At 47.1% G+C, this 13878-nt stretch overlaps 1 protein-coding gene across 1 annotated transcript in view; it reads left to right on the top strand.

Annotated features, from left to right (window-relative positions):
* The window catches only part of LOC8026273 (hepatocyte growth factor receptor), a 97627-nt gene that overhangs the window by 76202 nt on the left and 7547 nt on the right, over positions 1-13878 (top strand). Inside the window, exons 10-17 of the mRNA XM_040212762.3 lie at positions 45-156; positions 1850-2119; positions 3606-3761; positions 4903-5140; positions 10125-10271; positions 11063-11149; positions 12237-12421; positions 13720-13829. Coding sequence (XP_040068696.1) covers positions 45-156; positions 1850-2119; positions 3606-3761; positions 4903-5140; positions 10125-10271; positions 11063-11149; positions 12237-12421; positions 13720-13829 — 1305 coding nt within the window. The remainder of the gene's footprint in view (positions 1-44; positions 157-1849; positions 2120-3605; positions 3762-4902; positions 5141-10124; positions 10272-11062; positions 11150-12236; positions 12422-13719; positions 13830-13878) is intronic.

The following is a 13878-nucleotide window of genomic DNA, read 5'->3' as shown; positions in this document are numbered from 1 at the left end:
GTTTCAAGATGCATCTCGTTCATAAGCGGATTTTCGCGTTGCAGAGGGAGGTCTAAGGTTCTGGTGCTGGGAGAGAATTTGGACAGCGTCGTCAAGCCGGTCATGGTGACACGCGTCACATCCCTCAACTACAGGCATCACGAACACATCTCCAAGGTTTGTCAACAGTGCCTTTTGTTAAAAAAGAACAAAGAAACAAAATGTGCATATATTTCTGCTTTTAAACATCACTTTTCTCCAGCGCCATTCGTCAAAACTGACATCATTTCTTCAGAGGCTTTGCATATGCTTTATATGTGCCGTTCAGTGACTTCGATCGATCGCATATCAATCGTCGCGTCTGCCAGAATACTAGCAGGTCGGTCTCTGTGCCCAGCTATTGACCGATCAGGCCCGCTATGTAAAACAATTTTTCTTCAAATCAGAATTTTGCACATTCTCTGTACAGTTGAGCGAAACATACAGTACCCCGAAGTTGTTTTTGCTCTAGTATATCTTAAATTTAATGTTTTTATCAGGACATTGATAGCAAGATATTGGCGCTATGAAAGTTATTCCAGCACTCAGACTTACAAGCATTTCACCTAGGCACAGCGTTTATCAGTTTGTGTGTGCATGAACTCATTGTTTTTTAACGAACACATTTCCAGACAGCTGCAATAAGCTGGCGCTTGGGTGCGCGGAACTGGTGTTTGGAAGGATCCGTTCTGTGCGCATGCTCCATATCACAGTCAGCGTCACCGCCTCTTTGTTTGCATCAGAAACAGGAGGGGAAGGGCTTCAATGAGGTCGTTTATGTTTCCATCTTACTCTCGTGCAGCATTAAAGGCCGGACACCTTGGAGAGTTTCATGACACTGGACATTTCTGGATTCTACAAAATTTTTTTCTTGTAACAGATCTTACGATATCTTCTCAATTGTTTTGCAGCAATAAGGAAGCCCAATAAAGATAGATAAGATTAAACCGAATAATGAAGGTTCTGCACTTTTGGGATGAGTAATGTTACACCTACGACGTCGTGCATCATCACAAGTAATGGCTGTACGCACGACACAAAACTTTTTGTTGCATCTCGCCTAATTGGCGGGGTGGAGTAATAAGTAAGTAATAGAGCAAGATTTGTTCCTTTCTCTTTTTACCGATTTCCTCGGCTGAACTTTCCATACATTGCCTTCCTTTTTAATCCGTCTCGCATCGTGGCATAGCCTCCTTTATACTGACAAAGCCTGGCAGATCGCCACGAGATGCGGCCGTTGAAAGTGAAAAGGTAGAGTGGCAGGCAAGAGCCATGTAATGGGCGCCCCGCTGCGGCGAGACGCCGAAACACACTTGTTCCGAGTGATGAAATGTCCGCTCGTGCTTCTCGCGTTCCTCGGGCTACCACTTCTTTTCTCGTGGGGTTTGAAAACCATGTTTCGGGTCCTCGCCGCTGCAAAAGCTGTGCGCAGACTACAGGCTCCCCGAGAAATGCTCTGTGCTACCAGATCCTCGCGATTTAAATTTGCGACTGGGCACTCTGTGGCTCCGTCATCGAACTAGAATACTGCCAGGCTTTGTGAGTATAGAGGAGGCTATGTATAGAGCCACTAAATGAACTGCACTTAGAGTATCGGAACTCTGTGCCCCGGCATTGGGCGCCGCGAATTTTGGTGCTTGTGCAAAGCAGACGCAACTGCCGCTCGTCATGATTCAAAAGTGCGACTTCCTCAGCATTAGATTCGGTGTTAGGAAGCTCATTTAATATTGCTTTGCTCTGTCGCGAACTGTTTAAACATTTGCAGAGGACGGAAAAGCGTTTGCCATGATTTCAGATAAAGCCTCAACACTTTGTAATCTCTCCTTGCCAGGAGTGCGTGCCAGCGGACGATGGCCAGAGCCTGGCGTGCCCCGTGGCCTCGCTGTTCGACTCCTCGGTCATCCCCCGTGACCAGCTGCAGAACCACAGGGACTCGATCTGGGTTCAGGTGCACTTCCAGATGGATGGGCTCCGACTGCCTGAGAGGGCCGCCGGCATGGACGCCAGCTTCAAGTTTGTGTACAGGCCCCCGCCTAAGTTCGACCCCTTCCCGCCTGGCGGGCTCAACGTGCGCGCCAACGACCCCACCGTACTCATCAGGGTAAGGATTATGATTTCACCGGCTCATCACGCCGCGCAAAGATGCCCGCAACACTGCCGATACACCTTTCCGGCAATGCCCGGGAAACCTTGCAGCGAGGGGAATTGTGGGGCTCTCCGGATGTACGCTCGTGCAGGCTCGAACGCTTCGGATATCCTGGTAGCGGCACGATAGATTCTTTCTTATCGTTAGGAGCTCAGAATATACGCAATAACAAAATCTAACGGAAAAGAAGTTCATCATATACTTTGGCTTTCGTTTCGCCTTCTCTGCGTTGTGAAACCTCAGCTTCATCTTCGCTCTTTGGATAATTTCACGTGCCGTACAACGCTTGGGGCACCACATACTATTTCCGGAAAGGTCTACTGCTGCTAACTGACTCGCATATAAAGGGACACAATTGAAAGCTAATGCAAATGAGAAGAACGGAGAGGAGGAGGGGGGTGGGGAAGCCGTCTAACTTTTCTTGTGAGTGTTCAAGCTTGATGGATTAAATCAGTTGAGAGATCTCAGAAGAAAAATAAATCTCCTTCAAATTATTGCGGGGTAAATTCGGGCAATCACGGCAGTGGGAAATCGAAACTAACTTGGAACAAACGCATGAGGATGGTCATGAGCGGAAACAATATCGCTGCTGAAGAGGCGGCAGAGTTGGACGTTTGGTGACGGGGAGGTTCTGTGAACACGTGACCAAAAGCTTTCACCCAATTCAAAACTCGGCTCGCGGCCTGCTCCCGTGATCCAATTAAAAATTCAAAGTCATCGCGTGATTCTCTCATATACGATAACTGGCGCTTCTGGGTTTCTTTTATTCTTTTTACACCAGTAGATGGAAATCTCTGGGCTCTCGATATGCTTTGGCCAAATCCCAAATCGGCTTGCGGAAGCAGGCCGCGAGTCGAATTGGGTGAGCCGAAGCTTTCCTTGACATGTTCGCAGCAAGTTACGCGTCACCACACGCCCCACTCCGACGTCTCTTCGGCAGATATTGATTCCGCTCCTGGCGCACTTTTCCCGAGTTAGTTTTGACTTCTCGCTGCCGTGAGTGCCAAAAGTCGCGGATTAACGCGACGTGGCATGTTAGGTTTTTAATCTTTGGGATCTCTTAATTGCTTTAGCGCCAGTAAATAACGTGTTGCAAACCCCAAATTAAAACATGCTTGCTAAATCAAAATACTAAAAATGTAATTAGTATTTTTTTCTAATTAATTATTTAATGAACATTTTATACTTGCTTTCTTACCTCCACCACCGTAGGCAGCTTAACTATGAAGGAATCGTGTCTTCAAGTCAAGTTCCCCTTTTATTTAAATACTGTCACACTAACGTGGAACAGCCTATATACACTAAGCGTGGTTTTAGTATTCTGCAATATTATGTCTTTTTTGTTTTAATGAGATATGTTAAAGCCCCGCTTAATTTGTTTTCTTCTAAATGCTCGGTCTTTTTCTATGAGGTGTTTCTAAGGTATAACTTTCTTTTCCAGGGCCACAACTTTGAAGTGCTGGAGCACGACGACCAGTTTAGCGTGATGATAGACGACGTGGATCATGCGTGCGACGTGATAAATATTACGTCGACCACCATTGTGTGCTACTACAAAATCTATGAAAAGAGCGAAGACGCCGCCCATACCGTAGATGTAAGTCGCTTTAACCTTTCTCCGTGACATTGCTCCCTTGTTCCTTTCGTTTAGTTTCTCCTAACGGCTTTTCCCCGGCTCTTTTTGACCTGTCACTGGACTGTGCCTGCCACGTCTCTGTGGTACAATATGTTAGCACGAATTTGTCGCAAACCGGCTTCATGAAAGTCCTCCGCCTACCTAACTTTCTTGTGTATAGTGTTGTTGTTGTAGTTTTTATCTTCTTTTTTTTTCGCATCCTGTATAAACTATTACCCGCTCCCGATGCTTGGACACAAAGTACATACAATATTCATGAGCTGCATGCCAGTGGTAACGTTTCCTTTCTTTTGTTTAAAAGTAAAAACGATCGACAAAAAGTAAATAGTTCGCAAACTGGTTGCTTTTTTTTGCATTTGTAGGGCTGTCCATTTTTGCAATCATGCGACTGTTGCGCATTTGACGACAATAAATGGGTAGAAGAGTAAAAGGTGGATTGGGCGCGTGATTGGTCTGTCCTCGTTGCGATGCCCTTGGTCGTATTCATGTAAACCTAGCCTATTACAATTTCGGCCGATGTCTCGCCACTTGTATGCCGTATGTCAAGAACACACTCTCAGAAGCACCTGCGTGTATTTTGGCCCGCGGTGCAATCGGAGCACCAATCGCTGGTCTTTCAATCAACTTAACCAATAAGAAGGGCAAAAGGTGTACCACGTTTGGTCGTGCAGTTTCAGCGCCCGAAAAGCCTCACCCCTTCTGCCTTTGAGCGCGCAAGCTTCTTGAGCATGACATAATGTCCTTCTCATTGCTTGAAGTGATGGAAAGATTAGTGATCGGAGTTACGAGAGCATCGCAGGCCAGTACACATGCTGGAGCTGCTGCTCACCAAGCGCAACATTTCAATATGTCTCGCTTTATGTAGACGAACTATACGAGTTCGATATGGCGTCTTATTTAATGCTGACACATTGCTCATGTCTAATTAGGCAGCACGATTGTTGCACGACGAAGTGGGCATGGTGGGAGATGGTGACGGTGCAGGAATGTGTACGGTCAAGCCTCTTTATCAACCTGAATACAGTGAATTCCATAGGCATTGTTTGAGCTGGGAGCTCTAAAGTGTCTCCGCGGTTGCTTGCTAAGTTGTCTTCCCTCACAGGTGGTTATGGGCAACGAGACCTTCAGGCTGGGCGCGCTCAAGCTCGTCTCGGGCCAGGCGTCGAGCCACACGGGCACCATCGCGGGGGTCGTCATCGCCGTCTTCATCATCACGCTCATCGTCGTCGGGGCCTTCTTCTACTACAAGCGGAGGCAACCGAACAAGAGGACTCCCGGATATTTCGTCGAGTACGACAACCGCAACGGCGAAAATGGCGGAAGACCTCCGGGAGAAAACGGCAAGTTCAGTATAGCAAATTAAGAAACGCCACAAAAAATATGCCATAAAAATGTGTTTTCTTTTACAGCCGGAAAACTTGTTGTGGAAAGCCAGCATATTATGCGAAGCAGTCCAGTGCTCTTTTTATAGTCACACACGAGCACTCTACTTGTAGAATTTTGGATACAATCCGACCGAATGCAAAGAAGTTCGCATTGAGTAATGCTGCATTATTCATCAAATCCCCAGTGTAAGGACAGGTTACATTGTTTGGGTGCCCTTTCTGCTGTTTACACTTTCTACGAACGCGACTTATGATAATGATGACGGAAAAGTTGTTTATGTGCTTAAGCGCGGATTGAGTTATTGCAGAACTTTCCAGTGGCATAGTTTCCACCTCCCGGATTGCTAGCGGACTATACTTTGTTCCGTCACATGTCCGAGCGCAGTCGAAGGCACAAATGCACAGAACCATGCACACAAAATGTCCGAGCGCAGGTAACTGGGCTTTAACTGTATACTCTGTTTCATACTTAGCGTGCAACGCTGTCAAAGCTACTGACGCGAGCCTTCATCTATTGTATTGTTTGCGCGAGAACGCCAAATGATCAACGAGATCAAGCCCCACCCTCGCGCCAGTAGCTTTGACAGCGTTGCACGCTAAGTATGAAACAGGGTATACCGTAAAATACCGAGAAAGCGCCCCCCCCAACTCAAGAGATAATTCAACCAAAATATGGGGGGGCCCTTCCTTGGTTCCGCACCAATATTCAAGATGGCGGATAAAGAAAATGGCAGCCACTAAAAGTATGCAATCTAGACTGCAGTCTTACCAAAAATGATTTCCGTAGACAGTTTCCTTGCGAACTTTATCCTTTTATTCGCTGTCGAAACCATCGAAGGATTCCTCAGAATCTGACCCAAAAACCAGGTCCACACACTCATCCCTCAGCTCGTCGCGGTCTTCCGGGACCACAACGCCGATGTCAGCGAGCCGATCGCTGACATCGCTGACAAAGAAGTGCTGACGGCGCGCCCAGCACTTCTTTCGCACTCAAAAAATTCAAAAAGCGCGTCGTCCACTTTCTCGCTGAAAACGGGGGCTCCGTTTCCCAACTTGCGTCGTAACTTCGACTTTCCGAAGTTCTCTTGAAGAAGCACTTCATACTTCTTGTCCCATTCGCGGATTCTCTTGCGATCAAGCTTGAACTGACGCGATGTCCAATGCACGTTCTTGCCATTCAGCCTGTGCCACTGGACGACCTCTATCTTCTTTTGCACAGTGTACGAGTGCATAGCGCACGCAGTAACGCGACTGGTTCCGGCGCCGTCAAACAACAAAATGGCGAACAAAAGGTTCACGTGGTTCACGTTTACTTTTGGATTGGATTGGATCCCTGGCTACACATAAAAACAAAACTTCCAGAACGAAACTTTTTTCGGGGCCACCGGCAGCGGAAAAAGGGGGGAGGGGGAGGGGGGGCGCTTACTTGGTAGTTTACGGAAATGCGAAATGTGCGGAAAAAGGGAGGGGGCGCTTACACGAGGGGGGGCGATTACGCGGTATTTTACGGTAGACGATTTGGTTCAGGGTGTACAGAAACACGGCGAACACCATGACGTTGCTTTTTAAACGCTGTTTGATTGGTCCTTTCGGCTCGTAACGTCAACCTTCTCGACGTCAACGTAACTGAATATTCGTCTACTTTAGCCTGCCGGCCAACGACATGTGAACTGCGATGAAGACAATGTTGGGTAAAGTGCATCTAAAAAGTACTTGGAGTAAAGTACAAAGTAGATGGGAGCTGTCATGTACTTCAAGTAAAGTTGTAAGCATTGTGGTTCTCCTTGGGGCCACTGCCTTTGGGAGTTCCACGGTCGCGGCGAGACGCTCTACCGCGAAGCGGGTTCGTACTCGCGTGGCATGCTGCTCGTTGAGCGCAAACAGACACCAGCCACATTGGTAACGGTGATAAACTCTGTTTATTTACAATGAAACAAAAAGAAGAAAACAGCGGCTATAAGCTGGTGAACGCCGTCGGTGTGGAGATCGCCCACGGCCGAACGGTCGTTTACAAAGGTACAAAGGACGGGGTAAACGCTCACCGGTGCGCCGTATGGGTCCTCGTTGTCGCCGCCGCCGAATCCCAGGAAGAAGAGAGAGCGGAGATACTGCTGTCCGCTGGTTTTAAGATAACGGCGGGGGCGAAGTGGCCAATCAAGGAGCGACACGTCGATCTCCTTTGTGCGGGGGTTCGTTACGGAAATCGCCCCAAAGGGGTAGAGGAGGAAGCCACTCGCAGTGGTAAGCAGTGCCACCTCTCGCTACGCCAGCGCGGCCGCCACGGCGTGCCAAAACGCTGACGCGACAGAATGTTTAGGGATCACAATCCCCACAGCATACACCGGCGCACAATGTACTTGAAGTATTTTTTTTGCTGAAGAAGGACAAGGACACAAAGAAATCGACAAACCTCTTAGTGCCCTTCTTTTAAAAAAAGATATTTTAGGTAAAATACGCTAAATAGAATGTACATTTCAAGTAAAGTACAAGTACTTTTTAACACCGTCTATCATCATGCCCTTTAATTCCCCTATGATTTTTTCTTCCTAACTGGTATGCATTGCCACTGGGGTAGTGGGGGCGCATCAGTTATTTTCTGAAATGGTGGCGAATATTGGATAAAGTGGCCACGGAGTAGTTATTTTACTCACGCTGACGAACTATATAAGAGCTAGGAAGTAGGAATGAGGTGTGATGCAACTGTTTTCGTACTTTCAATAAATACCGCTTAGAATTATTCCTTGGCATTTATGACCTATAAAACACAATCTTATTTTTTTTCCTTTTTTTTCTCTCCATGCAATGGCAGTCGCTGGAAAAAATTTACAAAAACAACCAGAGCTCAGACTCACAACTCGGAGACAGAACAACCGACCACGTGACCAGAAGCCGATTATATGCCACCAACGTTTATTATATACCACGGGCTGGAGTTACCAATGTATGCGGAGAGCAGGTCGCCTGCTTCTTTTGCAGAAGTTGTGGTGACGTCAGAAAGGAGCCGAGCTCTGATTGGCTCTGATCGAGGGACAGTGGTGTTGAGTGCAAATATGCTGTGCACGGCATTTAAGCATTACTCAATTGGAACTTCTTTGAATGGAAGCTAACGATGCGCTCACGCTTAGCGGTGGGAGGTGGCCGAGGTCGAACCAATGTGTTGTGCGTATTTTCAGACGACGCCGTACCCCCCGACCCACAGCAAAGTAAGTGTAAGACGTCGCCCAGGTGACGAGACATGGCCAACGTAACACCCCGCGGCTTCGTTTTTAACCCGTAGTCTTCGCTGCGCGCCTAACACTCGGCTTCAGACTGCGCAAACTCACAACTTGGGGTTCGGGACAGTTGGCTTGCACCGTTTCGTCAATATGTACACGTGCGCTTTTCTATAGAGCAATCAGTCTGTCAATCACTGTGATCCATTGCAAAAGATAATGATAATAAAACCGTTTTGATTTAGAAAATGCGCTACCTGCGTGAGAGTTGTGTTTTTGAGTCAGACCGTTTTTTGTTTCAAATAACTTTCTGGATGCAGTGATTGGTCCACAACATTCTCTGTGGGAAAGTTAGCATGCGTACACTTTTCACAGCGGAGAAACGCGAGAAGAGCTAATCTTTACTAATTTGGTAGAAAGTGACGGCCGGCATTCACTCTTGCCTTGCTCTCGCTGGCTGGTAATATTGATGAGGGAATAAATAAAGCTGTCGACATGCCTCTGGGGAAATACGGTGGTTTCAACTGGAACCTAACACAGCCCAACTTGATGTAATAACCCGCTGCCCATAGCTTTGGACCCGTTATATGTTTATACACATCCGTGCACAGCGCACCTCCTGCCGAACTGTGTCACTGATCTTGCACAGTGCATTACTTCTACTTCATTGAGTGGCATGATCCATGTGCTGATTGATTATGAAAAAAATCTTAAAACCTTGGTCCTGTCACGGGGGGGACAGAACAACAATTGTTCTGTCCCCCTTTTTGTGTATCCCGTGTCTCTGCGTTTTGTTTAATAGTTATGCATTACCAGCCCGCCTTTGCGATAGCCCTTTTCTCAGTAAAACCGCCCTAGCAGGCGTGAAGTTGGCCCTCGTAAACCCCTCGTGTCCCAAGATTATAGGTGGCAGGAATTGGTACTAGAACTATTCTTATCGTTTTTTTTTTAACGATTGTCGACGACACTTTATTGTTGCACCGTTTGTAAGCATCACGGAAAAGACCTCTTGAGGCAGCGGACAATGAGGCTGTGTTGCAAATCTTACTCAAACGGATCCGAGTTACTCCGGCGGATCGTACCACGTGACAGCAAAGATTGAAAAACGCTGAACGCGGGTAGGTTTTAGAATTCCAAGGGTACAAAACCCTTACAATGGAGTAAGATTGAGTAAATTTTGGAACACGGCCTGAGTGGTGACGTTCGTAATACACTTCCCCGAGACTCAGCACTCGCTGCCGGCGTATGCACCTCACTCCATCATCCGTGCACTAAAATTGTTGTTGGTGGAAATTGTTCTGCACACAAGGTATTTAAAGGCGGGATCATGAGATGAGCAACCAGTGCGAGAGCGCGTTGCGTCTCAGCATGCGGGCAGAAATTTCTGGCGTCTGTTTGACCCACAGTAGGTGAACCGATTGCCTGGAAGCTAGTTCCTCTCCAAACTACCATGTTGGTACTATCGTAAAAGCAATTGCTTAAAATAAAATTAAACTATATATTTTTCACTATCACGCCAAAAAGATGCGCCATGGCATGCATTTGGCGCAACTTGCAACACTATATATGAACATCCTTCTCGACGCACCCGAGCTTCTTTTGCACACACGCACCCCATGCACACTTGCATGTTGGCACAGCCTCTGTCAGTTGCCGCCACAAAACCTTTCAAAGTCATCGCGCACTGCAAGCCTGTCTGTCAACCTTTTTCTTTCTTGGTCCCAAAGATTACGTGCGAGGCAACGAAGCAGACGCGAGACAAGCCCTCATCGCCTCCTCCTTCCAACTGGACGACGAGACCAAGGCGATGTTGGAAGCGGAGAAGCTGCTCTTTAAGCGAGAGTTCCTCACCCTGGGCCCTGTCATCGGACAGGGTAAGCGCATCTATCTCCAAGAGCGCGTCCGACTAGCGTCCTTGCCGTTGGCACGTCCTCAGTAGCTGCCAGGAAGGCCACTGCTCTCTTTCTGTTTCCAAGTTTCTACCAATCGTGTCTTGTCACTTACGATAAGGTTGCCTTGCCGCATGCGCAGCTTTTTGAAATACTGACTCGGTGTTGGCATGGTGACCCTACGTTGGTGGCCATTGTGGTAGTTGGCTCGATGCATGCGCATTGTGGAAGAACAATGCAAATTCGAGTTTCAACAGACGCTCAACATTTAAATTAACATAGGCTGACAAGTAAACATTGAAAACGCAGACGAGACATAGAATTCGCCGCGGCTAGCAACATAGTGTTGCGCTCCTGGGTGGTTGTTGCCTTTTTGTCAGTAGCATCAAGTCCGCTTGAGGGAGACCCACAGCCTGTCGATCTCGTCACGTGCGCGTTGTATGTGTGCCATAGTTTCGAGGTACCCAAAGACGTTTATTTAGCATCCAGAAGGCACCAAAATTGGAAGCGGAATCACAAGCAGAACTGATCTTTCTCGTCTTCGAAAGCGTATAGATTTGAATGGGATCGCCATACAGATCAGCAACCGCTTTCAGAAATGTAACTACACCGCCAGTGTAAACACAGCTTAGCTCTGGGTCGTTTAATGCAGTTTTACTTTCAAGTAAACGCTCGGTGTGAAAGTGAATGGTTTCAGCATTTAATAATCCGACTCGAGCGTTTATCGATAGGGCTGTGGGTCTATCTGAACCCGACGTTTTGGTTGTGCTCTGCAGGACACTTCGGCTGCGTCTACAGAGGAACGCTGGAGCTGGAAGGAAAGGGAGAGGTCCAGTCTGTCGCGGTGAAGACACTTCACAACAGTGAGTGGGACACCTTATTGCTCCTTAGCAATGGTCTTTAACGTAGCAAAACAGGATAGAAATTGAAGGCGTTAAAGAGGGTGGAAAATTAATTGAAGATATAACTTATTATATATCAATGTCAAACTGCAATTAAACTGAATTTATTTCATTATTGCAATTCAAATTGTTTTTCAATATAAATTCTACTACTACTGGTCTTCATAATAATAATTATTTTAATTTATTTGTTCGGTGCTCCAGAACCATAGGTAGAAATTTTATGCACATGAGAGAAACAACAACTAACGCAACTCGGAATACAATGCGTACAATAGTCGGTGATATAAGCTGAAATGCGTGACCCACGACCTGACGGTAGGGGCCACGCAGTCTAGTGAGTGTCGAACGAAGCGGCAGAGCGACGGGGGTTAACTTCGTTTTTGACAGCCCCCGCGTGCGATATCTAGCCCCCCCTCCCCCTCCCCGGTCAGATGCATGTCATGGAGAACTCGACGCACACGGTATTATGCACCCGGCGGAGGGTGTCAAGGCATCACGTGCGGTGGGTGCAAAAAAGAAATGGGATCACCGCCATTGATGCTCTGACGCTTTGTTGCGTGGCCTGTACCTCAGGGTCGCTGGTCGCGCAATCCAGCTCATATCGCCAGTCAATGTGCCGCAAAAGTCAATTTGGACGTGAATCGGTAACACAAATAACGATACAAATCACGTTCAAGGAGAAAAAAAAGATCTGTCTAGGTATCAACATAAGATTGCATCCACACCGATACTAAGGGTGGTAAGTTCTCTAAAATGAATGAGCAAAAGTGCATTAATTTGTAATAACTGTATAGTCTCCACGTGACATTTTAAGCTGACGCCGAGTCACTACCCATCTGACTTTGAACTACTTTATAGAAGTATAAAAAATAAAACATTAAAACGTGCCAGTATCGAGGCTGCGAAGCTCGGCAGATGACTAAACTCGAGTAGCATTGTTTGCAATTTCTTATTTGGGGGAAGTTGAGAGCCAACTACATGTCGTCCGTGAGCGGGAATATACCTATTTCATCGCTACAAGTATCAGATTGTGCAAATGGCGCAGACTCGAGAGGCGGGGAGGCGGACGGCCAGGCGTTCCTGGAGGAGGCGCTCATCATGAAGGACTTCCACCACATGAACGTGCTGCCGCTCATCGGCCTGAGCATCGACGAGGGCGGCCAGCTCATGGTCATCATCCCGTACATGAAGTACGGGGACCTGCTCTCCTACATACGCGAGGAGAGAAACGTAAGCCTTCGTTCGCTGGCCGCCTGTGCCACCGGACGTTTACTAGAGTTGGCGGGAACGCATTACTTGTTTCGGTAACATAATAATCTACTCGTTATGTTTTCAAAATAATAGATAACATAGTTATTTCGAGTTGTGGTTAACGCATGCAGTTACGCTGCTCGTCACGTCTTCCCAAGATATATATGAAAAAGGCTTGAGGTACACCGAAGCACTTCTTATGAGTTGTAAATGCAAAAGCACACACGCCGCTCTTCGCTCCCTTCTTTAATCTGCGGCTGACCTTGGGCGTGGAACGGTGGAGCCGCTGCCTCGCCGACACTCAGCGCCGTCGGGTGAGCGATCGTTCAAACTGTCGTGTGCCTCGCGGCGCGAGGAAAGAACAGACAGCAACGTAGTTCCCAGCAGAACGAACCCCTTGGTTTATTCCACGCGCCGTATACATTGCCACGCTCCATACAACCGATACGAGGCGAGCGAACGCGGTGATCAGGGATAACATAGCAATGTGAAAACACAGTCAGGATGACGCCACACAAACTGATGCGCATTGTCCAATGGGAGCATCGTCGACGCGCGCCCGCCAATGGGACCGAAGTGTAAAAGGTGCCGTTGGCTAGCTTTGCGCGTGGCTTCATTAAGGTGCCGTTCTGCATGGCTTCAAAGCTGATGACGTCGGCTCACTCCATGAAACAGTTAATGCTTTTTCATTAAACCTTATCCTTTCATTAATTTCGCGTTTACAGGCACCAAGTCATAGGAATTCTTCCACTCATCCCATATCTCTTTAAAATTTTGCCTAGAACTCTTGTTCCCACGCAAACACTCCCAGTTTCTTGAAATATGGCGCTTATGGATACCGGTAACGTCAAAACAGTAAAAAGTATTCCTTCATAAAAAAGTAACACAAAAGTAATATTGCTCCTGATGTTATTTGGGCTATATTGACAGATGTTATTTGGACTATATTCAGGGGAAGCTTCTCTCCTTTTTTTAGCAGAGCGAACACTGGAGAGGAGGTCGCCCCCTCTCCATCGTTCGTTTGCTAAAGGGGAGAGAGAAGCTTCCCTGAAATCTTAATCTGTCACCGACTGTTGATGGCATTTTATTCTCGCTGTTGCCTCTTTGTAACCATTCCGCTTAAAAAAAAATGCGCATGTTTTTTTGTTTTTTTTTTAACATTTTGCCAGGTGTTCTATAAGTTGGATTAATCATGCAATTGTAGCTTTTACCCTATGCTCTTATAACTGCCGTTGAAGATTCGAATTGAGCTCAAAACAAATGTATGTGTGTTGCAGTCACCAACGGTGAAGGATTTGATCACCTACGGAATCCATGTAGCTGAGGGCATGAAATACCTCTCCGACACCAAGTTTGTGCACAGGGACCTCGCAGCACGCAACTGCATGTAAGTAGAAGCGATTTTGTATAGGTCGGTGATCTCGCCGTGTCAATGT

This window comes from Ixodes scapularis, unplaced genomic scaffold, assembly GCF_016920785.2.
Source record: "Ixodes scapularis isolate PalLabHiFi unplaced genomic scaffold, ASM1692078v2 PGA_scaffold2__306_contigs__length_199485367, whole genome shotgun sequence".
Taxonomy (NCBI): domain Eukaryota; kingdom Metazoa; phylum Arthropoda; class Arachnida; order Ixodida; family Ixodidae; genus Ixodes; species Ixodes scapularis.
This window is presented reverse-complemented; position numbering and strand designations above follow the sequence as displayed.